We start from the raw sequence: 23,827 nt of genomic DNA on the forward strand, positions 1-23,827 counted from the left end.
ATAATGGGATGCGAGTGAATTTATGAAGAGCTCATACCAGGTGATATGTTGTCATGTGAAGGACCAAGGAATTTATCTTGTAGGAGCAGAATTACTTAGAGCAGTTTAAAACAACAGCTTGGCCCTTAGCTTGGGCCAGTCAACTCGTGCCGTGATATGGAAAGATAAACAGGGTTCCTGCTGGTGAGCTTTCGCATAATTATTGTTCTAACACGTTGTGGATGTGTCTGTCCCCATACGCCGCATCGAGTATGTGTATTCTGTCAATTTATTTACACAGCAGACCATCCTATTCACGGGCAACCCGAGTCTCGTGGCCGGTTGTACCTCTTATAGAGAGGCACTGTTTCAGCTTCTTGTCGTTCTGGAGATTCGAACTCAGGCTCTCAGGCTTGCACGCAAGTGCTTTACCCACAGCGTCATCTCCCCAGCCCCAGTTTCTAAACAAAGATCTCATTAGATGTGGTGGCCCGTGTTTATAATCCCAGAACATGGGAGGCTGAAGAGTTATTTTGTCTGAGTGAAGAGTAGCTAGATGGTAATCGCATGGTTCTGAGGTGTTTCCAGTCCGTTATTGACAGTGGAAGAGAGGTGACTGTTTAGGTGTGGTACACAACGGTGACATTACCCAGTCATTCTCTGAAAGCTCACATTTCCACTGCCGGAGGGCATCTTATTTTTTAAATCATGCTATTTTAAATTTCAAAATATACAACATACTGTTTTCCGTTTGGTAGGACACAAATAGTGGCTTCTACCAAAATCCATTACGTACCCACTGTTACCTGTTCTGCAAAGGTAAAATAATTGTATTACTCCATCACGCTACCTGACCACTACTTGTATTGCTATCTTACTGAGTTATAAGTTACTAACAACAGGGCCATTTTTTAAATGAAATTTGTTTTTCATTGCTTAGAAAAATTATAAACTGGACTTGTTTTTATTTTTCCTTTATCAATCTACAGGATGACCTTGTTTGATCACTTGTTCTAAAAGAAAACAGTGACCTCACTGTCATTGTCGAGTTGTCTAACGACATTAAAGTCTGTGTCGTCAGTTCTTTTGCTTCCTTTTTTTGCACTGGAGTGTCAACCCAGGGCTTCATGCTTGCTAAGTAACTGCTCTACAGTTACAATATAAAGGGCTTTATCCCCAGGCTAAAGTCAGTATGGATGCTAGGGATGTTATTTCTCAGTATAGGTCTAGCTAAAATTACACCTGAAATCATAGTGCCAGTGAAATGTGCTTTCAAATGAGTATTTCTCCCCCACCACACCCCAACATCCAATTAAGGGTGTTTCCCACACAACTGAGGCAAAGTAGGGAGGATCTCAGTTCCCTCAAGCAAGTTTCCTGCCTGACCAGCTTTTTAAAATAATACTTCCATCCATGACTCAGACTCTGGAGTTGCTGACACCCATCAATGTTCAGGGACTTCACAAATAAGTGCAGAGCACATGAGTAGACGGTTGGACTGACAGCAAAGAGAGATGTATGCAGAAACCTTGGCACTGAGCAGCAGCTGACTGTGGGCCTGTATGAACCTGTCTTTCTGTGCATATAAGATTTCTTCATCAGAAGGCCTTATCTCCCCTTTGTGTTCAAGCACAAACTATGTTAAAGCACCATGTACATGGTGTTACTGTTATGCCCAGATTGCAGAGTCCCCCCAAAACCACCAAGGAGACTGAGTCCTGTATGTAAAAGTGAAGAGACTTTATTCAAGTTTGAACTTGGACTCTCTGTGTGTCCAATATACTGGTGTGACCGGAGAGTCCCAAGTTCAGTTGGAGTGTTTTTTTCATCGCAGACATTGGGGTAAGGGATTTCCAGGGTTCAGGAACCCCTATATGCTGATATTTGTCTAGGGGTGTTCTGGTGAGTGTGCTGGGCTAAGGGACATCAGGTGATCCAATCTATAATGGTTGGAACGTTAGGGACTTTCCCCTTGGAAGGTCCATTCCTGGGTGGAGCCTGGGTAGTCCCTGTTGTGCCTGTCATGGCTGGGCCCTCCAGTTACAGGCCTCTGTGTAGTCCCTAACTCAAACTCAGTAAAAGAATCCGTGAAGAGCTGGCACACAGAAATAACTCTTCAAATAAATAATCCCCCTCCCCATTTTTGGTAAATTACCTGCATTTTGTCTTTTTGTGGTTTGTGTTAAACCAAGCATACTTTTCTCCTCTCTGACCCCGCCCTTTTCCTGATAGGTAATAAAGCAAACTATCCTTTCTTGAGACTGAATTCGGGGAAATTGTCTTAGTCACGGTTCTATTGCTGTGGAGAGACACCATTACCACAACAACCCTTATTTATTATCTATCTCCATCCATCCATCCATCCATCCATCATCCATCCATCCATCATCCATCCATCATCCATCCATCCATCCATCCATCCATCCATCCATCCATCATCCATCCATCCATCCATCCATCCATCCATCATCCATCCATCCATCCATCCATTTTTAAAGCATTTGACTGGAGGCTTGCTTACGGTTTCAGAGGGCTAGTCCATTATCACCATGGTGGGGAGCATGGTGGCGCACATGGGAGACATGGTGCTGGAGAGGTAGCTGAAAGCTTCGCCTTGATCTGTAGGATGGCAGGCTGGCAGGCTGGCAGGCAGACAGGCAGACAGGCAGAAATACTGAGCTGGGCTGGCTTTTGAAACTTCAAAGTGCATCCCCAGTGACACACCTCTTCCAACAAGGACACATCTCCTTCAACGAAGCTACCTACCTCCTAGACTTTCCAAACAGTTTATCAACTGGGCATTGCGTATGAAAATATATGAGCCTATGGGGGCCATTTTCCTTCAAATAACACTAATGTAAGAAAAAAAAGATCTGTAGCAGGTATTGTGTAGCTGGAATTGCAGCAACATGAAGGCTAAGGAAGAAAATTGGGGAGTTCAGTTTGAAACTACTTCTGGGGGGCTGGAGAGATGGCTCAGAGGTTAAGAGCACTGGCTGCTCTTCCAGAGGTCCTGAGTTCAATTCCCAGCAACCACATGGTGGCTCACAACCATCTGTAATGAGATCTGGCGCCGTCTTCTGGCGTGCGGGCATACATCGAGGCAGAATGTTGTATACATAATAAATAAATCTTTTTTTTTCAAAAAAGAAACTACTTCTGTTTGGATTGCATGTTGACACTATTTCTCAAAACATACTGAAAGTATTCTTAATATGTTTAGAATTTATTTTTATTTTAGGTATAGGAGTATGCATGTCTTTGTTTTTTGTTTTTTTTTTTTGTTTTTTTTGGTTTTTCGAGACAGGGTTTTTCTGTGGTTTTGGAGCCTGTCCTGGAACTAGCTCTTGTAGACCAGGCTGGTCTCGAACTCACAGAGATCTGCCTGCCTCTGCCTCCCGGGTGCTGGGATTAAAGGCGTGCGCCACCACCGCCCGGCCGAGTATGCATGTCTTAATGTGCACCATGTGCATGTGGAGGTCAGAAGAGAGTGTTGGATTCCCTGTAACTGGATTTATGCCCTATTGTGATACAGCATGGGGCTTCTGGGAACTGCACTTGCGTCTTCTGCAAGAGCAGCAAGTATTTTTAACTGCTAAACCATCACTCCAGCCCTTCTCTTATGTATTAATTCTAAGTGTTTTAAGATTTTAAGATTTATGGATGATGGTGGTGCATGCCTTTAATTCCAGCACTTGGGAGGCAGAGGCAGGTAGGATCTCTGTGAGTTTGATACCAACCTGGTCTGCAGAGCAAGATTCAGGACAGGCTCCAAGGCTACACAGATAAACCCTGTCTTGAAAAATAAAACAACAGCCGGGCAATGGTGGTGCACGCCTTTAATCCCAGCACTCAGAAGGCAGAGGCAGGCGGATCTCTGTGAGTTCGAGCCCAGCCTGGTATACAAGAGCTAGTTCCAGGACAGGCTCCAAAGCTACAGAGAAACCCTGTCTCAAAGAAAAAAGGAAGAAAAAAAAAAGAAAGAAAAAAGAAAAAGAAAACAACAGAAAATAAAAAAATCTCAGGAAAATTTTAAGATTTTTATTTATGTGTATGTATGTCTGTCTCTGTGTATGTGTGAGTGTATATGCATATGTGTTTGGGCACCCTCAGAGGCCAGAAGAGGACATTGGATTCCCTGCATCTTTAGTTGAGAGCTGTTCCATGTGAATGTTGGGACTTGGACACCAGTTCTCTGCAAAGGCATCAAGTGTCCCTTTTTATTTTTAAAGATAGGGTCTACTATATGACCTTGGCTGGCCTAGAACTATGTACTCCAAGCTTGCCTTGAATTCATATTCACCTGTCTCTGTCTCTCAAGTGTTGGAATTAAAGGTTTGTACCAAGTCTAGCCATCATCTAACCCCTGAGCCTTTTCTCTAACCCTAATTAAAAGTTTTTACAGACTTTTACCAATCTAAAAATGTCAACAAGAAACAGAGGCAGAGACCTGCATCAGAGCACTGGACTGAGCTCCCAAAGTCCAGTTGAAGAGTGGGAGGATTGAGAATGTGAGCCAAGAGGTCAAGACCATGATGGGTTCACCCACTGAAACAGTCTACCTGAGCTAATGGGAGCTCACCAATTCCAGTCAGACCTGGAAGGAACAAGCATAGGACCAAACTAGTCTCTCTGAATGTGGCTGACAGTTGCATGGCTGGGGCGGACTGAGGGGCCACTAGCAGTTGATGTGGGAGTCCCCTCTGTATGCTGTGATTACCATTAATGAATAGAGAAAACTGCCTTGGCCTGTTGATAGGGAAGAACTTAGATAGGTGGGGAAAACTAAACTGAATGCCGGGAGAACGGAGGTGGAGTTAAGGAGAAGCCATGTAGCCCAGCCAGAGATAGAGGCTGGAACTTTACCCAGGAAGCCACTGCCATATGGCAATACACAGATTAATGGAGATGGGTTAAATTAATATGTAAGAGCTAGCCAATAAGAAGTTAGAGCTAATGGACCAAGCGGTGGTTTAAATAATATAGATTCTGTGTGATTATCTTGGGGCTGAGCAGACAGGAACCAACAAGCAGCCTCCTAAAACAGGCAATGACACCAGGATTTATCCCTACTTCATATACTGGCTTTTTGGGAACCTATTCTCTGTTAATGATATCTTGCCCAGCCTATATATAGTAGGGAGGGCCTTGGACCCTCCTCAAAGCAATGTGCCTTACCCTCTCTGAGGATTGGATGGGGTGGGAGGGTATGTGGAAGGAATGGGGGGAGGAGGAGAGAGAGGGGAACTTGGATTGGTATGTATAATGAAAAAAGATAGTTTGTTTTCTTTTCTAAAAGAATAAAAATACAATAATAAAAAAGTTAAAAAAATGTCAACAAAATCTTTGCCTGTTTTCTTTAAAAGCTATTTTCCTCAACCAAAGAATGGCTAAGGAAAATGTGGTACATTTACACAATGGAGTACTACACAGCAGAAAAAAATAACGACAGCTTTAATTTTGCAGGAAAATGGATGGAGCTAGAAAATATTATTTTGAGTGTGGTAACACAGACACAGAAAGACAATTATCACATGTATTCACTCATAGGTGGTTTTTAAACATAAAGTAAAGAAAGCCAGCCTACAAACCACAATCCCAGAGAACTTAGACAACAATATGAACACTAAGAGAGACTTACATAGATCTAATCTACATGGGAAGTAGAAAGTAGAAAAAGAGAAGATCTCCTGAGTAAATTGGGAACATGAGGACCTTGGGGGAGGGTTGAAGGGGGAGGAGAGAGGCAGGGAGGGGAGAAAAAAAAAGCTCTTTCAAGCAGCAGAATTTCTTTAAATGTTTTTTTGTGCATGTGAGTTTGAATATATGTAAATGTGTGATGTATGTGCAGGAACTCTCAGGGGTCAGAAAAGGATATTGGGTCTCTTGGAACTGGGTTAATAGGTACCCAATTGTGAGCTACTATACGGGTGCTGGGAACTAAGCTCAGGTCTTCTGCAAGAGCAGTAAGGGCTCTCAACTACTGAGGAAACTGTGCAGCCTCCCAAGCAACAGAATCTCTAGTTAAGCTTCCTCCTTAAGCCTGCCCACACACCTTCAATTAAATTTAAAGGTGAGAAATTTGGAATCCACATGTCAGTAGCAAAGGGCATTATTAAATGCTCTGTGAAGTTAAGAAATTGAATGGTTGTTCAAATCATCCTGACGGTTACATTTTTCCATGGGAAGTATGACATTTGGGCTTCACAACCATAGAACATACTGGAAGTTTATTGTTGCCTGAAGCTTCACAATATAGAGGACTATGTAAGTTTTCTTTGACATAAAACAGCAGGGATTTCTGTAGGACAAACATAACAATTACAAAAATCATCCTAACGGGGAAATGCACTGATCGCTGGGACATAACAATGGATAGATAAAATAGTACTTGTTTTCCTATTATCATCATCATCATCATCATTTGAGACAGGGTCTCATTATGTAGACCTGGTTGTTCTTAAACGTTCCATGTGACCTGACTGGGAGACCCACCAGCCGCTGCCTCCCAAAGGCTGCGATTAAAGGCCATGCACTACCATTCCATCTAAGCACAATTCTTGGAATAGCAGCCATGAAAGTGATCTAGATTTTTCTGAAAACTGCTAATATTTGTGTCTCTAACACATAAAGGACCATTAAGAACCAAAAGTCAACAGCAAAATTAACCCCACCATTATGCTTTAAAGGAACATGGATTGAAGGCAACACAGAAACACAGGAAGAGTTAAGTTACACATGTATGCATGCATACATACATATATAAAGCAGGACTTCAAGAGAAAAGCACTATCACTTCGTCATGTTTAGAGGAGGGAAGAGAGACAGGAAGAGAGGAGGAGGAAGGGAGAGAAGAGAGGAAGAGACAGGTACACTGAAGGTAGTGGCAAGGAGACCTGGTAGTGGCAGTCCCTTGGTGGGAAAGCCTTGGTCTTACAGGAAGGAGGCCTCTGTTCAGGCCGCAGTACTGCCAAAACAACCAAAACTCCAAAAGCCAAGTGAGTACTATCTGAGAAAGGACCTCTGTAAAAGTTTGGGAGTTAAGAAGAGGCTAAAGCAGGAAGTCTAACAGGACGAAGAGGAGTTAATAAAGGTGATTTAGAATGCTTGCTGCAGAATCTAGTAAACTGAAAGCTTACCTCAGATGCATATATCATTTAGTGACATGAAATTTCATTCTTTTTAACTTTGGGAGAACAAATTTTAAGAAGATAGGCAGCATGCACACGAACCTTTTGAATTCCATTTAATTCCTAAGAGTGGAGAGCAGTGAGAAACGTGGATAGAAATATTTTCCTGCTATAGATTTGAGACAAGGGACTGCATCTCCTTTGTTCATCCTACGTGCTAAGTATCTCTTAGCAAATGTTAAGATACTATTTCTGTAATTAAAGCATTAAAGAATACTATTAAAACTGCTTTGATTATTGTATCTATCACTATCACTAATCTATCACTATCACTAAGTCTCTGTGCACGTCTCAAGTTATTGTCAGAAAACTATAAAGAAAATGTGTTTGTTTATATTTCAGTGATTGCGATCAAACTCAGAGCCTTGCACATATCAGGTACCACTCAGTCATATCCAAACCCCAGGGATCTTTACAGTCCTTCATGTATCTAGCTTAGAATGCATAAACATTTCACAGGTGTAATAATGTATATTTAGCAACAATGTGAAACGAGTTTGCCATTGAAGTATCACTTATTGTTACCTGTTTGACAATTTGCTTCAACTTACAGAGAAGGAAGACTGTGGAATTTTTATGGTTTCAGACTAGAGTAAGACTATTTCCAGAAATATTTACCTTCTAGAAATAATAGGGATGACAGTAATTCCTTGGGAAAAAAATTTAATATTAACAAATTCCAAATACATTTTTGTGAGTACAATGCTATTGTTTAATATACACTACAAAATCCTTAACTTTATAAAGTATACAACTGTCTAAATATCAAAAGAATCCCACTCCTGATATGAAGACTAATTTCTCTATTTTATCAAAATTAAAATGTACCCGTAATCTAACACTGAGAAATAACAACATAATAAAGTCTATCTAGACACCATCAACAAGGATCTCATAAACACCTTGAATACATTTAAAGTTTATCTTTTGCTTTTCAGAAACACATGATGTTTCCTATTTTAATAACATACGTTAAAGGATCAAAACATGAGGGCAGAAGGAACTTGGAGGCCGAAGACCTGTTCATTCTAGAACCGTGTAGCCCACAGGCATTTTCCTTTCCTGTGCAAGCGTGACAGAGTAATGTTTTAGTGAGTAAACAAAGATACCTTCTTGTGTGAATACAGCTTGTTAGGAAAAAGAGGAAGAATGGATAACTTTTTAAAAAGTTTTTTTTTTTCAGAAACCCGTCAATAGGGTTATTTCCCCCCCAAAATATCAAGTTTCAAATACTCCAGTACTTAGCTTTGACCTACTTACAGCTGTGTTTTTCTTTCAGCAAAATGATCTTTACAATGTTGTTCAGTTTTTAAAAGGGGCATGTCTTACAACCCAAGTAACACTGAGCTCAGACCAAACTCTCTAGTGTTCTGTCCTCCTTTGACAAGTCAGTCTAAGAAGACACCTGTTTTATTTAAAAAGAAAAGCACTTGGTTATAAAAAGGTCTAAAGTTCCTATGCTTTCTACTGAGTTTCAACTCAACAGTTCCTACCAAAGCATTTCACACCTATTTCTTTTATAGAATTTATCTTATATTCTAAATACTGTTTTCTTTTAGGAAGGTTGCAGGAACTTAAGGGCAGACAATATCGTATTTGCCCTCTTTTCTGGTGTTGGGGTTTCAACCCTGGGCTGCAGGCATGCTGAAGGTAACCCACACCTCCCAGTCTCCCAGCCCGGTGTTCACCTTCCTATCAGGTTCCTAACCTTCAGCTGTGTTTTCTTCCCTCTTGCAGAGGTTGCTAGCCTGTAGACACACTGGATCTGTGAGATAAAACTGAGAAAAAACTGTTGCAATCCTGATTAGTTTATTTTTGAAACAAGGTCTCAGATAGCATAGGCTGCCTGAGTTTCTGATTCTCCTGCCGACTCCTCCAAAGCACAGGCGTCAGAGACATTTGTCCCCATGCCTCCTTGTGCCTCATTCCATTGGTTTTATGGTATAATGTCAACTAAGAATATTAAGGTTCCTTGTATGTTTTTAAAAGCCTGACCTGGAACTTGCATTTCTCCTACCTCCACTTCCTTCTCTCTCACGGCTAAGATTACAGATGTGTGTTACCATGTTCAGACATAAAGCTATTTTAAAGACAGACAGATGTAATATTAATAAATGCATGTAGGAAGCATTTGAAGCACGTTATTGGGAAAATAACATGGAGAAGATAGACAGAAAATTACAATTGCAGAGAACTGTTTATTCAACGGTGTCAAATAATAGTGAATGAAAAAGACTGGTTCAGTGGTAGCGTATGCATGCACAAAGCCCTAGGCTTAATTCCCAGTTCACAAAACCCCCAAAGAAACTAAAAGGTAACATATGTAAGAACTAAGACTAAGTAACTTTGTTAAAAGCTAGTTGATTTTATAATATTGTGCATTTATGATTTAAAAACACACGATGACAGAGCCAAGGAACTACACCTACTACTTAAGATAACAAGGTTTATCACATCTGCAAAAGAATTGTAAAGCATATTTGTTATAAGTATAAAAAACGCTTAAAGAGACATTTCCTACCATTGCGTGTGCAGGGAGGACATTATTTACTAAAGAGTGCTTGACAACAGGGGGAGAAAAAGAGAGATGACCCAAAAGTTGGGAAAAAAAAAAATCAAACTTCCATTTCTTTGTAGGAAAGATTTATAGTTAAGATCAGGCGTGTTACTGTCATATGGTAATCTCACCAAGTTGAAGCAGAACTAAGTTAACTCACTTCTCTGAGCCCACTTTTACATTACTGAGCAAAGCTTTTCGAAGGAAGGGCTTTTGTTGAGCAGTGAGTGACATAAGGCAGGCCTTCCAAGGTGCAAGAGGCAGCCAGAGGAACAAACGCGATACATCTACTTTATAAATAATCAGCATTTGCATAGCTTCATCACAGAGACACACATTGTTTTAGAGAACTGCATTTTATTTCCATTATGAATTAAAGCTGATTTTCTAAAAAAACAAAAACAAAAACAAACAAAAAAACCCAGGTGGTGGCACATGATTTTAATCCCAGCATTCCGCAGGCAGAGGCAGGTAGATCTCTGTGAGTCTGAAGCCAACCTGGTCTACAGAACAAGTTCCAGGACAGGTCTCAAAGCTACAGAGAAACTCTGTCTTGGAAAAAAAAAAAAGAAAGAAAGAAAGAAAGAAAGAAAGAAAGAAAGAAAGAAAGAAAGAAAGAAAGAAAGAAAGGAAGAAAGAAAGAAAAAAGAAAAAAGTTGATGGGAAGGATAAATTAATTTTGTTATTTTGTTTTAAGTTAACACAACATAGTTAAAATACTTTCTTGTGACTAAATTATACTGTGATACATTAAGTGGGGGGGGGGACAAAAGCGATTTTTGACATGGAAAAGGCAATTAGTAACTAGTTTAAGAAAAGAAGTAACAGCTTAAGAATTTTGTTACAAGGAGCAAATGGGTACAGGGCTAACTTGTTTATTAATTCATCAGCTATGAAGATGGAAATTCAGTATTTTTATTATAAAAAGGATCATTTGCACTTATCTATTAATTTGGTAAAGTAAAAGCTAGATCTTGAATTCTGCATTATTTTCTTAGAAGCTGAGTATAACTCACCAGTTTTTCCCAGTCTGAGGTACTTGAGGCCTCACCTAGCTTGGAGTCTCAAAGGCATTTCACATTCAAAATATTATTTTCAAATTATTTTACAACCTACTTTTAAGTTCAATGTTCCTGTAAGGAAACCATGATAAGCTTATTTTGACTACTTTAAAAAAATTACAAAAGTTAAAAAAGAAAAAAAAAAACTTGCCCTGTACCCCAGAGGTCTTAATCTAAAAATGTTTGACCACAATTCCAATAATTTAATTAATACAAAATCCAGTAGTTTTAAGTTCACATTTAATGATTAGATTCCACCTCGCATATTCTTTAGAATGTAGTATCCCAACTTTGGTGTAGAATGTTTTTCCTCATAGGAACGTCTCATTCGTCATTCCTATTTGACAGCAGTTTAGAAAACACAAGCAGAAACACTCCACAGTGTTTCCTAGACAATGTCTAAGTACACAGTCCTCGTGTAAGGCACTTCTACGCATTCTCAAAGCTGTCGTTACATTTTCCCATTTGTCTTAGACTCAAGTCTCTGCAAGTTAGACAGTGATTGTTACTTCAAGTACAACCTTAAGACCTTGATTTTAGTACAACTGCCCTGTCTCTTCGATGGTGGGAAGAGGGGAAGAAGGGCATCAGGTTCTGTGGAAGGAAAACCTGAGTGCAGATCTTGTCTAGTTTACATTTAGAGAACTGGTAATGGTTTACCTTGTTGATCTTGTTCGAGAAGTTTGAAGTCTTCCAAAGGAAGGTCGTTTAAGGCCGTTGGTAAAATGTGTTCTGAGAGGCCCTTGGGTAGCATGTTATTGGCTTCTAAATTCTTCACAAAGCACGTGGCTTTGATCCATCTTTGAGTTGCTCTGCGTTCTCTTTGTAGGCAAGTTTTCATTTTTCTTCTTAAGCTTGCTATTTCTTTTTCTAGTTTAATTATCCTTTTTTTCGCCTCCATTGGGTTCCTAAAGGCATAACTGTGTTCGAGTAGTACTTGCTGACTGTTTGACTTTAAATTCCACGGTCCAGTTGGAGGAAAACTGTCGCTTTTCTTCAAAAGACTCCTTGACTTGAGTTTCTGAGCCGAACAGAGAGTTTAATATAAATTATGGATATCACAAATAAGTAAACAGTGTCCAGTTTTGAGCACACATTATTGAGAACTGCTAAGTATAATGGGCAAAACAGCACACCATCTCATGTGACCATGGCTACAGCGTCTCAGTAGGCTGAACGAATCCTAGCCACCCTGTACTTTTCTTTGAGACGCGGTCTCTCTACATAGACTGCTCTGGTGGTCCTGGAAATTGCTACTGAGACCAGAGTGGCCTTGAACTCAAAGAGATCCACCGGCTTTTACCTCCCAAGTGCTGGGATTGAAGGCGTGTCTGTGCCGCCAGGCCTCAGAAGTTACTTTCTTTTTTATCTACAGAGACATTCAAACATTGATTTAGAAATAAGCAGTGGGTCTTTCAAGGTTTCTTCGACACTATTTGATATTATTCTTTGGGGGTTTTAAAACTCTTTTTCAACTCTTTTTACTAAGACCAAACTAGAATTTGTTTAGACATTCACTTATCTGTGGTATTGATCTGATCTCCTTTTGGCCATGTGTTAATCTCTCAATCTGATGAATAGTTCAGACCTGGAATCTACATAAACAAAAACTCACATGTCTATAGAGGTATGTCCTCAGGTACCAAGTTCCCAAACAGGTTTACTTATTAATTCTTTGCACTAAATCTTCAAAGATTTAAAATCTGGATAGGAATTGCTTTGTCCGAACCAGAAAGCTAAGGATTCTTTTGTTCACTATACTCCAGAAATATTAAACCACGTTTTTTTCCCCTATGGTATCACATCTTCTTATAATTGTGTCTTTCCTTTATTAAACAAACATTCCTTCAAGATATGATGGTATACACTGTGATCCCTACATTCAGGAGGCTGCGGCAGGAGTGCCATAAATTTGAGGCTAGCCTAGAGTTACGCAGCAAAACTGTCTCAAAAAAAGCCAAAACATAAAAAAAAAACAAACCAAAAACCTTTTTTGCCTATTGGAGGCAGAGGCAGGAGGACAGCTAGTTCAAGAGAAGCTTGTAGGGCTAGAGGATAGCTCAGTAGTTGAGAGCACTGGTTGCTCTTTCAAAGAACCCAGATTCAATTTTCATCACCTATATGGTGGCTAACAACTGTTTTTGACTTCATTTTTCTAGTAGATCCAATGTCCTCTTCTGGTCTCCAGAGGCACCAGCATATTTGTGGTGCAGACATACACTCAAGCAAAAACACCAATACATATAAAATAATTTTTTTTTTTAAAAAAAAAGAATAGCTTGGGCTAGAGTTTGAAGATAGCTGGGGCTACCTTAATAACAAGATTGTCTCTCTAAGCAAACAAACAAACAAACAAATAAAAAACCCAACCACAGCGCTTTTCAATATTTATTTCCTGGGGAAACAATGTGAGTCAATTGTAGTTCCTACGGTCATAAAGACTACAGCTGGCCTCTCTTCATAGAGAAATAGCACAGTCTCCCTTTGCTCTTCATTTTCTCAACATGTAACAGATTTGGTCATAATGAAAAGTTTAATAGTTATTGGATGGGGCTGGAGAGAAGGCTCAGTGGTTAAGAGCACTGGTGGTTCTTCTAGAGGACCTAGGTTCAACTCTCAGCACCCACATGGCAGCTTACAACTGCTTATAACTCTACCTCCAGGGAATCTGACACCCTCACACAGACATATATGCAGACAAAATACCAATGCACATAAAGTAAAAAATTAAAAAAAGTTATTGAATAAATAAATGATCAGAAGAACTGTTCCTCCTGTCTCTACCTCCTGAGTACCTGAATTACAAATGTGCATTCCCAGTGCCAGCTGATGGTACATTTCAATTTCAATATTCGACTGCACACTCGGAGTCACATATGCTTTAAGGTGCTCAAATTTGAAAGATTTAGAAAGAAGAAAGCCCTTGTTGTTCTATAGCTTTTCCAACATCTTAAGCAGCAGCAGCAGCAGCAGCAATTCACAACCTTTCCACCCATTAAAAGATTAACTCATGTCCACTTCCAAATTCAAATGACCCAGTTAACTAATAGCCTTTTCTTTCTCAGTATGAAGATGCCCTTTTCCAAAACCCTCTATTTTTCTAGCTTTTCTTTAGGTGATTTTCTCAGTTTTGTTTCTCTAATCAGCTCTGACCTCATCAGATCAACGTTTCCTTCTTTCTCCTCCTGTCTTTTCTCTCTGGTGCTGGTCCTCAATCTCTGGATACATTCCACTACAGAGTTGTATTTGCAGCCGCAAACCAAGTGGTTTTATTTGTTTGTTTTGTTTACAAGACAGAGTCTTAGTCTGTAGCTCAATAAATAGACTTCAATTAGTAGACTGGGTTGGCCTCTAACTCATAGAGCTCCAAATGTTTCTGCCTTTGAGTGCTGGGATTAAGGGTATGCACCACCAGCCTGGCTTAAACTCATTTTAATTCATTACAAGAAGTAATACCTGATTTTCTCTTTTCTTTCAAATAAACCATTTGATAACTTCTTACTCATCTCTCAATTTATTATCTAATTAAATTGCCCTATGCATGGCCAAAAACCTCCTCTAGTGTCCCAAACTCCCAAGGTTTCATCCCTAAACTGAATAACTCCATTGTTTCTTATAAAGCCTCGACTGAAACCACCATCTCTTGGCATCACTGAATGTGTTCTTAAAGTACTTGCTAGCACATCACTTGTTATCTTAGAATCAGAATAGAGTGATTCTGGAGCTGTCATTACTAATCTTTTTGTTTATGCCAATGGTACACTTACTGATAATTGTGAATAATTTTAGTTATGTAAGGCTGCATTTCTGGCCAAGTACCCTATATGCAAAATGCTTGGGATCACAAGCATTTCATCCTTTGAGGATTTGCATAGACTTTTACCTGCTGAGCATTCTTAATTGTGGACACACAGAGTCCACAATCTGGTATTCGTTTGCACTTCAGAGGGGAAACAAAGCTGGAGTCAGGACCTAGATTCCATTCTGCCCTGTACCTTTATTACACAAGCAAACGCTCTACAGCTTTTTGGGAGTGTGTCATTACACACTCATTTTAGCACAATATGAATTGCTCACTTGCACAAACAAGAAGTAATAGGCTCTAAGACATGTTTTAAGAAAGGAGAGCGACATCACCTACCATAGACTTTATATGGGTACAAAAATCAAAAATGGTTGGAACAGCATCCATTTTAAGTCGTCGAGTTTGTCCTGTTAGATCAAAACAGGAGGCTTCAAAGTGCTTTGAACAAAGAAAAGTGTGTTTTCCTGGCACAAAATTTTTGCGCCTAACCAGGCGAACCCATTCTTTTCTTCTTTTAGGATCCAAAGGAAACCTTAAAACAAGCAAACAAAAAGCAACTCAAATCCCAGCTGTCCTATTTTTGTTGTGCTCAATAGTTATTTAAAAAGTCCTTCATTTATGTAAAAAAATCTCCAGATGCCAAGTTATAATTTTTATTTATAAAAATTTAGTGAAAAATTAATTTTCTTAGCTTTAATTTTCAAGACTTTAAAAAGAGACATTCCATCCAACCTAGGCCTTAGGAAGGACAGTAACTAAAGTTTAAATAACACTCTTCTGTAGAATGATCACAAGCAGGAGTAATTTCACAATGCTGTTATATCTGCTGCTGCAGCGCATACATCAGGTATGTTAAAGACAACATTTCAACAAGGAAAGTCTGGGCAAATACACTCCTCTCCATCTTTCCTACAGTACATCACAATTTTATACTTTCTCCACTCAAATTTCCAATAGTACAAATTACATATTTTCAGAGAAAACTTATTGTGTGCATGCACACATGTGCAGGTAAACATGGAGATCAGAAAACAACTTTGGGGAACTGATTTGGTTCTTTCCTTCCACCATAGGTTCTGGCATGGAACTCAGGTTCTAAGGCTTGTGTGGCAATAACAGTGTTTGCCTGCTGAGCCATCTCGCTGGCCCCAACGTTTCTCGAGGAAGCGATTATTATTATTAATCTGCTTATCTTTGACCATGCCTTATAAACAATAACAACTCAACACAACTTGATATATAATACAAATACAGAATATACAGTCAATTCGCTGAATTCTATGTAGTTAAGCTGCATTTAAAAAATTCTGGAGCTATGGAGCTTAGCAGGAAACATAATTATAAAAAGATAAATGATCCGTGAGCTATCCCTTTCCTTTCATATTCATTTCAAATAAAAAGATACATCCACTGGGAGGAGGCGGAAATTTTTTTCAATAAAAAAAAAAGATACATCTATCCAACAGATACTGTTTAAGAAAGACACAAATACCAGGGACTATATTTTAAAAATTCTAACAATTCTAGCTTTGTGAAGTGACTTGGAAATGTAAGAATAAGCATGCACATATAAATTCCAATTCCAATTCTTACTTTTCTTTTCCCTTTAGGGCCAGTGAGATGACTCATCAGGGAAGAAGAGTACTTACCGCTGACCCTCAGAACCCGAGTTTGATTTCCTGGACCCACGTGGAGGAAAGAGAAAAAACCCAACTCCCACGAGTTGTCCTGTCCTCACAGGCTGTGGCATGTACACACACAGTCTCTCTCAAATATGCACAATTATGTGTGTGAATAAGGATCCTTTTGGTACCAAATGTGGATGATATATGTGTGTGAGCATGCGTGCCAGTTCGCAAATGGAGGCCGGAGGCCAAGCTGGTGGAGTTGGTTTTCTCCTTCAACCTCTGCATGGGTTCTGGAGGTCAAATTCAGATGGATTTTCATGACAAGTGTCTTTGTTCGATGAGCCATTCCGCCAGCTTCTAAGTCTTCTTTAGATTACTTCTTTGATTACTATCTCCTCTATAAGTACTCATTTGTATATAAAAAGAACCATAAAGTCCATGTGAGATCATGTGCGTCAGAATTAGATTTCCACACATTGCCAGTGATGAAGAGCATAGCAATGAAGGCCCAAGTTTACTCTAAATGTCCTTTCTCACAACAGACATGCCCTGAAGATTTGCTGTCACTCCACAGTACATAGTATTTCATTAGAGGACATTTTCTTTTTCTTTCTTTCTTTTTTTTTTTTTTTTTTTTTTTTTTTTTTTTGATTTTTCGAGACAGGGTTTCTCCGTAGCTTTTTGGTTCCTGTCCTGGAACTAGCTCTTGTAGACCAGGCTGGCCTCGAACTCACAAAGATCCGCCTGCCTCTTCCTCCTGAGTGCTGGGATTAAAGGCGTGCACCACCACTGCCTGGCTAGAGGATATTTTCTGATAAATCGACCAACCTTGCTTAGTACTCAGTCTCCGCTGCCCTCTGAGTTCCGAGTCAGGGCCTACCAATCCAACCCAGGCTGGACTGCAGCACACTGTGCCGTCCAGGGCCAGGCTAACCTCTGCACTGCATCTGCTCAGACTTTCACGTGCTGGACGACATAAGCGAGGAGCTGCATTTGGCTTAGCACTTACCTCCTAATCTGTCTCTGCCAAAGAACTCTTATTTCACCTAGTGGTGTGTCAAACGTAGTTAAGTGTATTTAATTTTAACAGGGAATCGGTGAAATGAGCAGTAAGTATCACTTCCTTCAGTGTTGGAATGTGGGCCTCTACCACCACAGCGGGCTTTAAAACATTATCTTTAATTATGTTGTAATTACGTGTTATGTTTTGTTTTTGAGACTCTAACGTCACTCAGGCCCAGGCCGACAACAGGCTTACTATTGCAGCCGAGGATAACCTTGACCTTTTGTGATGGTCTGGGCAACTCTGCCTGGTCCTTGAATATGTTACTTGGATTTTTCACAGTACATTTTAGGGGTAGATGTGGCTCACAGGCTAAATTTAAATGAAACAAATCTTATATTGAAAGATTTACATGGTGTCAACAGATGGAAATATTCTTGTCCACACAACACACCCCAGATTTTATGCACTTATGTGTTTGAGCAAAGCTTTTTTGCTTGCATTTTAAATAAATGGCTGAATACCTCTTACATTTTTAAGCACCGTAGACATGGTGGTAATAAAAAAATGTCTCCCTCTGTATACAGTAACTGAGAAGGTAAAGAATCAAGTAATCCTAGCATGCTAGCAGAGGGGCTGAGAATATTATTGGACAGTCCAGCTAGTTCCTTTGCACAATATCTGGATACAACAAACAAATTTACTTATTTACCATTGAGGTACATTCCCAGCCCCAGGTATTTTTTTTCTATTATGTATAATGAAAGGTAGAAATGCTTCTACAGGGCTAAGAAGATAGCTCTGGTGGATCCCTGTGTCAGTGACCAAGTGTGGAAAGTTTCCTGTCTCAGAAAGAAGGAACAAGACAGTGCCTTGAAGAACAATTGTGAAGCTTGTCCCGGCCTCCACGTGCACGTCTACAAATTCACATGCACACATATATGTCTTTTAATTCACATGCACACATATATGGAAATACCTAGCTTAGTGGCATAGTGGGTCTTTTGTAAAGAAGTATAGATCTGCATGGAATAGGATATGCTGATTTATCCAGAAGGCCCTAAGAAAGGACCTTAAGTGGGAGGAGTGATGTCATAAGGCTATCTCAGGAGTAGGACAGGAAATAAACATGGAGGGCCTTCTATTTAAAAAATATTAAGATACATTCAAAGTGCCATTGACAAGCCAAAAGGGCTGAACTGCGAGATGACCGAATGAGCTGATAAATTCAACCACTGTTAATGGCTAACTTCGAAACATTTTGCTAATAACTGTTTTTTTACAGGTTCACTTCTAATCATGTGTTTGTGAGGATATATACACACAAACCCAGGGACCCAAGGAGGCCCGAAGTTAGATCTCTTAGAGCCAGAGTTACAGATTGAACTGCCTGATTAGGGTCCTGGGAACTGAACCTGGGTTCTCCAGAAGAGCAGTACTTATTCTCAGCTGCTGAGCCATCTTTCCAGCCCAATTTCTACTTTTTAAAGTTATTTATGACTACTGCATCTACATGGCAATAGATTAATGTGATATGGTACATCTCTTCTTAGCTTCACACTCAGTCATGTCATACTGGTGGCTTGAAACCACGCTTGGCGAGAGGAAATGCATCTCAGAAACTGGGCAAATACTGCAAATTGGGGCTTTCCCCCGGAAAGAAAACTGCTAACAACACGGAGCTTTAGAGCATTGATTATACAAGGATGGTTAAAGCACATGAGTGAAAGGCAGTAAACCAGTTAAGATGCTGGCCATACAGCCAGTCATCCATGGCTATATGAGGGAACAGTGGTCCATCATGTTGGCTTGCTTCCACCTTGTCGAGGGGATGGCATCTCACTTACTGAAAAGGAGAAAATGGAATCAGTATATTTGCTGGATGGCAGTTCACTACCGATAATCTGCGGGCCTGGCAGAGGACCAGGGAAGAGCACACATTCTGCCCACAAACACTCTTGTACTCCCTGGAGATGAGGACGCCCACTGTTGGGGAATCCTTTAAAACAGCTCACGGCTGGGACACACGAGCACAGGTGAGTCATTTCGCTAAGACTTTGAGAAGGGGTACTAGAAGACAGTAAAACAAAGGAACCCAAAGGACAAAATTCATAAAACTAGTGACAATGTGGAGATTATTTCACTGAGTAAAAAAGACTACATCATCGGAAATGATTTTAGGAGGTTATGAATGATGGACATGTTATAGAGATGTTAGACTGGAATAGGTTTAGAAAGATAAAAAACTGAAAATAAGTTTAGGCAACATAATTTTAAAAATGATTTTTATTTTGTATGTGTACATACTTGAACATATCTATGCGTGCAAGAGCCCAAGGAAGTCCCAAGAGGAGTTGGATCCCCTGGGTCTGGTTTGTGAGCTCCCATGCATATGTGTGCCGGGATCCAAATTCAGGGCCTCAGTAAGAACACTGAGTGCTATTAATCTATGAGTCATCTCTCTAGCCCCTAGCAACGGTTTGTGCAGGTGGATAAAGAAGTCTAGGCTGGCCAGGCATGGTGGTAGATGTCTTTAATGGAAACACTTGGGAGGCAGGGGCAGAGAGATCTCTCTGAGTTTAAGGCCAACCTGGTCTATCTATCAAGTATGAGCTAGCCAGGGGTACATAGTGAGACCCCGACACACACACACACACACACACACACACACACACACACACACACACAATCTATGTCCTACAAGAAAAGTTAAATACTATTTGCATTTATAAAAATATGAATATATTTTTACTATAATGCTATTTTAAAAACCATTTTTCTTGTTGGTTTGGTTTTGCTTGTTGTGTTTGGAGACAGGATCTTATTTTGTAGTTAGGCCTCAAATTTATTCTGTAACTCAGGCTGGCTTTGAATTCATGGTGATTCTTCTACCATGTAAATGGAATATGGGAATGTCTGCCTAGCAATTATAAAGACCTAAGTTTCTAAGGCTAACTTCACGTTAGATGAATAGTATCGCACAGCGCATGTCCTCCCACCCCCTCGAGACAAGAGATTTATTCTGTAGTCCAGACAGGCCTAGAACTTGGGGTGGATCCTGGCTCAGCCTCCTATATTCTAAGGTTGTCGCTGTGAACCACCACACCCAGCTCTCCACTGTCCATCTCTTAAGCACTGCTTGTGGTGGTTAGACTCCTCCTGTTCATCTTCCACATCAGATTACCAAGTCCAGTAAATTCTCCTCAAACATTTCTCAAAATCTGTCTACTTCTCTCCACCCTTACTGCCAAGAACATCCTGTTCGAGGCCACTGAATGGATTCCCCGTGTTCCTTTTTTATTTTGAGACAGGGTCTATGTAGCTCAGCTGGCCTCGAACTAATGACACCCGGCCTCTTTCTTCTCATTCCCGAGACTACAGGCGTGCATTACCACAGCAGGCTTGGGCTCCCTTTTGTCACAGCTTCCTATTGGCTTCTCACTCAACTCTCACCTCCTCTAATTCACTGCTCCTGTACCCACAAAGGAGCAGCAGTGTTCAGTCCAGCTGACACCTAACATGCTTTCCCTGTGAAGGAAATAGCAGATAAGTTAACATTCTGTAATAGGCTCCTTTCTTATCAAACTCACCTTGCCTAACACGCTAAGTGTCACTCTTAACTCCACCGCAGCCGGAAGGCTTTTTATTATGTAAATCTAATCATGCTACTCTTTTTGCATTCTTCAGGGCTTCTCAAGTACTCTTGGAACAAAATGGAAAATGCTTTAGTATAGAGGACCAGACCGGACGTCGGCCTGTGGTCTCATTTGACACTTCACCTTTTGTGAAGCGTCCTTTGACTTCCCAAGGCTAATTACGTCTCTTTGAACGTCTTTTCTGTGGCACTCAACTGTAATTCCTCCTCTATTGAATTTTAAAGTCCCCGAGGGCAAGAACTTTCTCCATCATTAGCATAATATCAGGCAATTAGGGACCTGGTGTACCGCAGCTGTAAGAATGAACAATGCATTACATTTGCAGGAAGTAGTTTTAAAACAAACAGCAGGATTTTTTTTTTTTTTTAAGTAGCAGCTTTTAGTCAGGGGATGCCCTTAGTGAGGTAGGGAAAAGATCAAAGCTGTTTTCTATATCCTAAGATCACACTTTATATAGTGGGGTATATAAAGTCAGAACTGTTTTCACTTAGGTTTTTAGTATTTTTTTTCCCCTTCGGACAGGTGGCAGTTCTTGAGGGAAAGGCGAACATTTACTGAGCACCTATTACGTCCAAGTGCCGTTTATGTCCAAATGCTTGGCAGAGTTTGTCTTAGCACTACCGAGGCCATGACTGCGTTCTCTGAGAAAGGAAAACGGAACCTAGGTTCATTTTATGCTCGTGTTCTGTTTGCGCTTTGATACACACTGCTTAATTACATGGCCGTCAGTGATGACTCAGTTCCTCGGCGGTTACTGTGTGTGCCTATCAGAAAGGTTTCCCACGTCAACTCAGCTAGCGAAAAATTTCCTAATTTTAACTCCAACCCAGCAGGCTTTTAAAAGAGATGTGTTAACTTGAACGGGAGACGATCGGTCCCTTATGGCGTCATTCGTCTCAAGGCATGGTCTAAGATATCAAAATAAAAGAGGAGAAAAAAATTAAAGGTATGCGCATACTTTTTAATGTGAGGGGTGTCATTGGCAAGAATCCGCATTTCTTTCCGCAAATTGGGTAAACTTTCCTCGGGAACGGAGAAAAAGGTCTCCGGCTGCGCGAAACCGCACACAAAGGACAAAAGTGATGTCCCCCGCCTCCCTCCGGCTATTCTTAGCAGTCACCAGGCGAGGAACGCAAGTCCCCGCGTCCTTCTGACGCGCCCGGTGACACTCAGACCCGTTTAGCGCCCGTGGCCGTCACCCCCACTCCCTCGCCCGGGTTTTACCTGTGGAAGCTGATGTTAATGTGCTTGTTGTAGGTGGCAGCGCAGCCCGCCGCGGCGCAATTGGTCGGCATTTCCCCCGGCCCCTCATTCGGCGCAGCCCCGCAAAAGCCGCTGTCACCGCGCAAAGGCGAACGAGGCCGGCGACCAGGCGCTGCCAGCCGGGCGGGAAGAGGGGCGTGCACACTACAGGGCAGGGAGGGAGGGCCCACTCCCCTTTCTCTTTATTAATATGGCGGGTTCAGGCCCGCAGAGCCAACGGTCCTGGAGCTCCCGGCGCGGACGCTCGCCTTCACCAACATGGCGGCCACACCCGCTCCCCCCCCCTCCCCCGCCCCCCGGGGTCCCAAAGAGAGTGGGTAGACTGTGTCTCAGGGAGGGGCGCCCGAGCAACGGGGAGATGGCAGGTGTCTTCCCCACCAACGAGTGACTCTGAAACTCAGGTCTACGACTCAGAGCAGGCCCGCTACCCGGACACCACGGACCCCGCCACTTCAGCCAGGATGCCAGGGACAGTGGCGTCCGCGAGGGACCAAGGGCGAAGCCTTGCGCAATTGAAGAGACTCCAGATCCCAGAGAGCACCGCGCCCGTCACGCTTCTCGTTATCGCGAGGCTTGTCAGCGCCCCTTTCCGGAGTGCCGCCGGAAATGACGATCGGGACACGGCCTCCTCCTCCTCCTCCACCACCACCTCCTCCACGGCTCCTTTCTCGCGAGGCGGAAGAGCAGCAAGGGGGCGCTAGGAGTGGGTACTGGTTAAGCGACGGTCCGGCGAGAGAGATCTGGGGTGCGGGGAAGTTGGGGAGCAGAAGCTGCGAGGCGTCCGAGCACGGGGAGGCCGCGCCTGCCGGGCCCGTTAGGACAGAGGGGATAGGAGGAAGGGGAAGGCAGCGGGCGGGCGGGTCCCCGGACGGAGGGCTAAGGTGGTGTGATCGGCGCTGCTCCCCGGATGGCGACCGCTGAGACTTCGACCCCGGCCTCTAGCGGCCTCTCCCCGAAGGAAGAAGGGGAGCTTGAAGATGGGGAGATCAGCGACGACGACAACAACAGCCAGATCCGGAGCCGGAGCAGCAGCACCAGCAGTAGCGGCGGCGGGCTGTTACCGTACCCGCGCCGGAGGCCTCCTCACCCGCCCCGGGGCGGCGGATCCGGGGGAGGCGGCGGCTCGTCGTCGTCGTCGTCTTCGTCCCAGCAGCAGCTGAGGAATTTCTCACGCTCGCGGCACCCGTCGGAGCGGGGCCACCTCAGGGGACACAGCAGCTACCGACCCAAAGAACCGTTCCGGACTCACCCGCCCCCGGTGCGGATGCCTTCGGGCTCCCTGTCGGAAAGCAGCCCCCGACCGTCGTTCTGGGAGCGGAGCCACATCGCTCTGGACCGTTTCCGCTTTCGAGGCAGGCCGTACCGGGGTGGGAGTCGGTGGAGTCGGGGGCGAGGAGTGGGTGAGCGAGGAGGCAAGCCGGGGTGCAGACCTCCTCTGGGAGGAGGAGCTGGATCCGGATTCGGCAGCAGTCAGAGTTGGCGAGAACCCTCTCCACCTCGCAAGAGCTGTATCCTTAACGTGGCGGTCTGCCCTGGGTGTGTCGCTGGAGCTCCCTTGAGCGTCACGACTAGGTCCCTGAGTTTAACTTTTCGGAGCCACTTACTTGTCTCTGTTCGTCGGCCGTTGTCATGTGCCACACTCCACCGCTATTTTCTTTGATTGTTTTATTGGACTGGACTGCTTT

The 23,827-nt window shown here is 42.3% G+C and overlaps 2 protein-coding genes across 2 annotated transcripts in view; one reads left to right on the top strand and one right to left on the bottom strand.

The window, feature by feature from the left end:
• Positions 1-10,326: 10,326 nt before the first annotated feature.
• Positions 10,327-22,419, bottom strand: Thap2 (THAP domain containing 2). Its single transcript, XM_057758204.1, has 3 exons — positions 22,104-22,419; positions 14,929-15,124; positions 10,327-11,808 (listed from the first exon to the last, which is right to left on the bottom strand). The coding sequence occupies exons 1-3, from the start codon at positions 22,172-22,174 to the stop codon at positions 11,425-11,427; spliced, it is 651 nt and encodes a 216-aa protein (XP_057614187.1). The 5' UTR covers positions 22,175-22,419; the 3' UTR covers positions 10,327-11,424.
• A 393-nt stretch (positions 22,420-22,812) lies between these two features.
• Positions 22,813-23,827, top strand: part of Zfc3h1 (zinc finger C3H1-type containing) — a 52,857-nt gene continuing 51,842 nt past the window's right edge. Inside the window, exon 1 of the mRNA XM_057758202.1 lies at positions 22,813-23,650. Coding sequence (XP_057614185.1) covers positions 23,050-23,650 — 601 coding nt within the window. The 5' untranslated portion in view covers positions 22,813-23,049. The remainder of the gene's footprint in view (positions 23,651-23,827) is intronic.

Source organism: Chionomys nivalis, chromosome 25, assembly GCF_950005125.1.
Source record: "Chionomys nivalis chromosome 25, mChiNiv1.1, whole genome shotgun sequence".
Lineage (NCBI taxonomy): Eukaryota > Metazoa > Chordata > Mammalia > Rodentia > Cricetidae > Chionomys > Chionomys nivalis.

Excerpts from the sequence above, each read along its gene's own strand:
- Thap2 (XM_057758204.1), bottom strand. The coding sequence starts at position 22,174 with ATGCCGACCAATTGCGCCGCGGCGGGCTGCGCTGCCACCTACAACAAG. Across the intron at positions 15,125-22,103 it reads ATTAACATCAGCTTCCACAG|GTTTCCTTTGGATCCTAAAA; the intron begins GTAAAACCCGGG and ends GCTTGTTTTAAG. Across the intron at positions 11,809-14,928 it reads GTACCCATATAAAGTCTATG|AAACTCAAGTCAAGGAGTCT; the intron begins GTAGGTGATGTC and ends TGTTCGGCTCAG.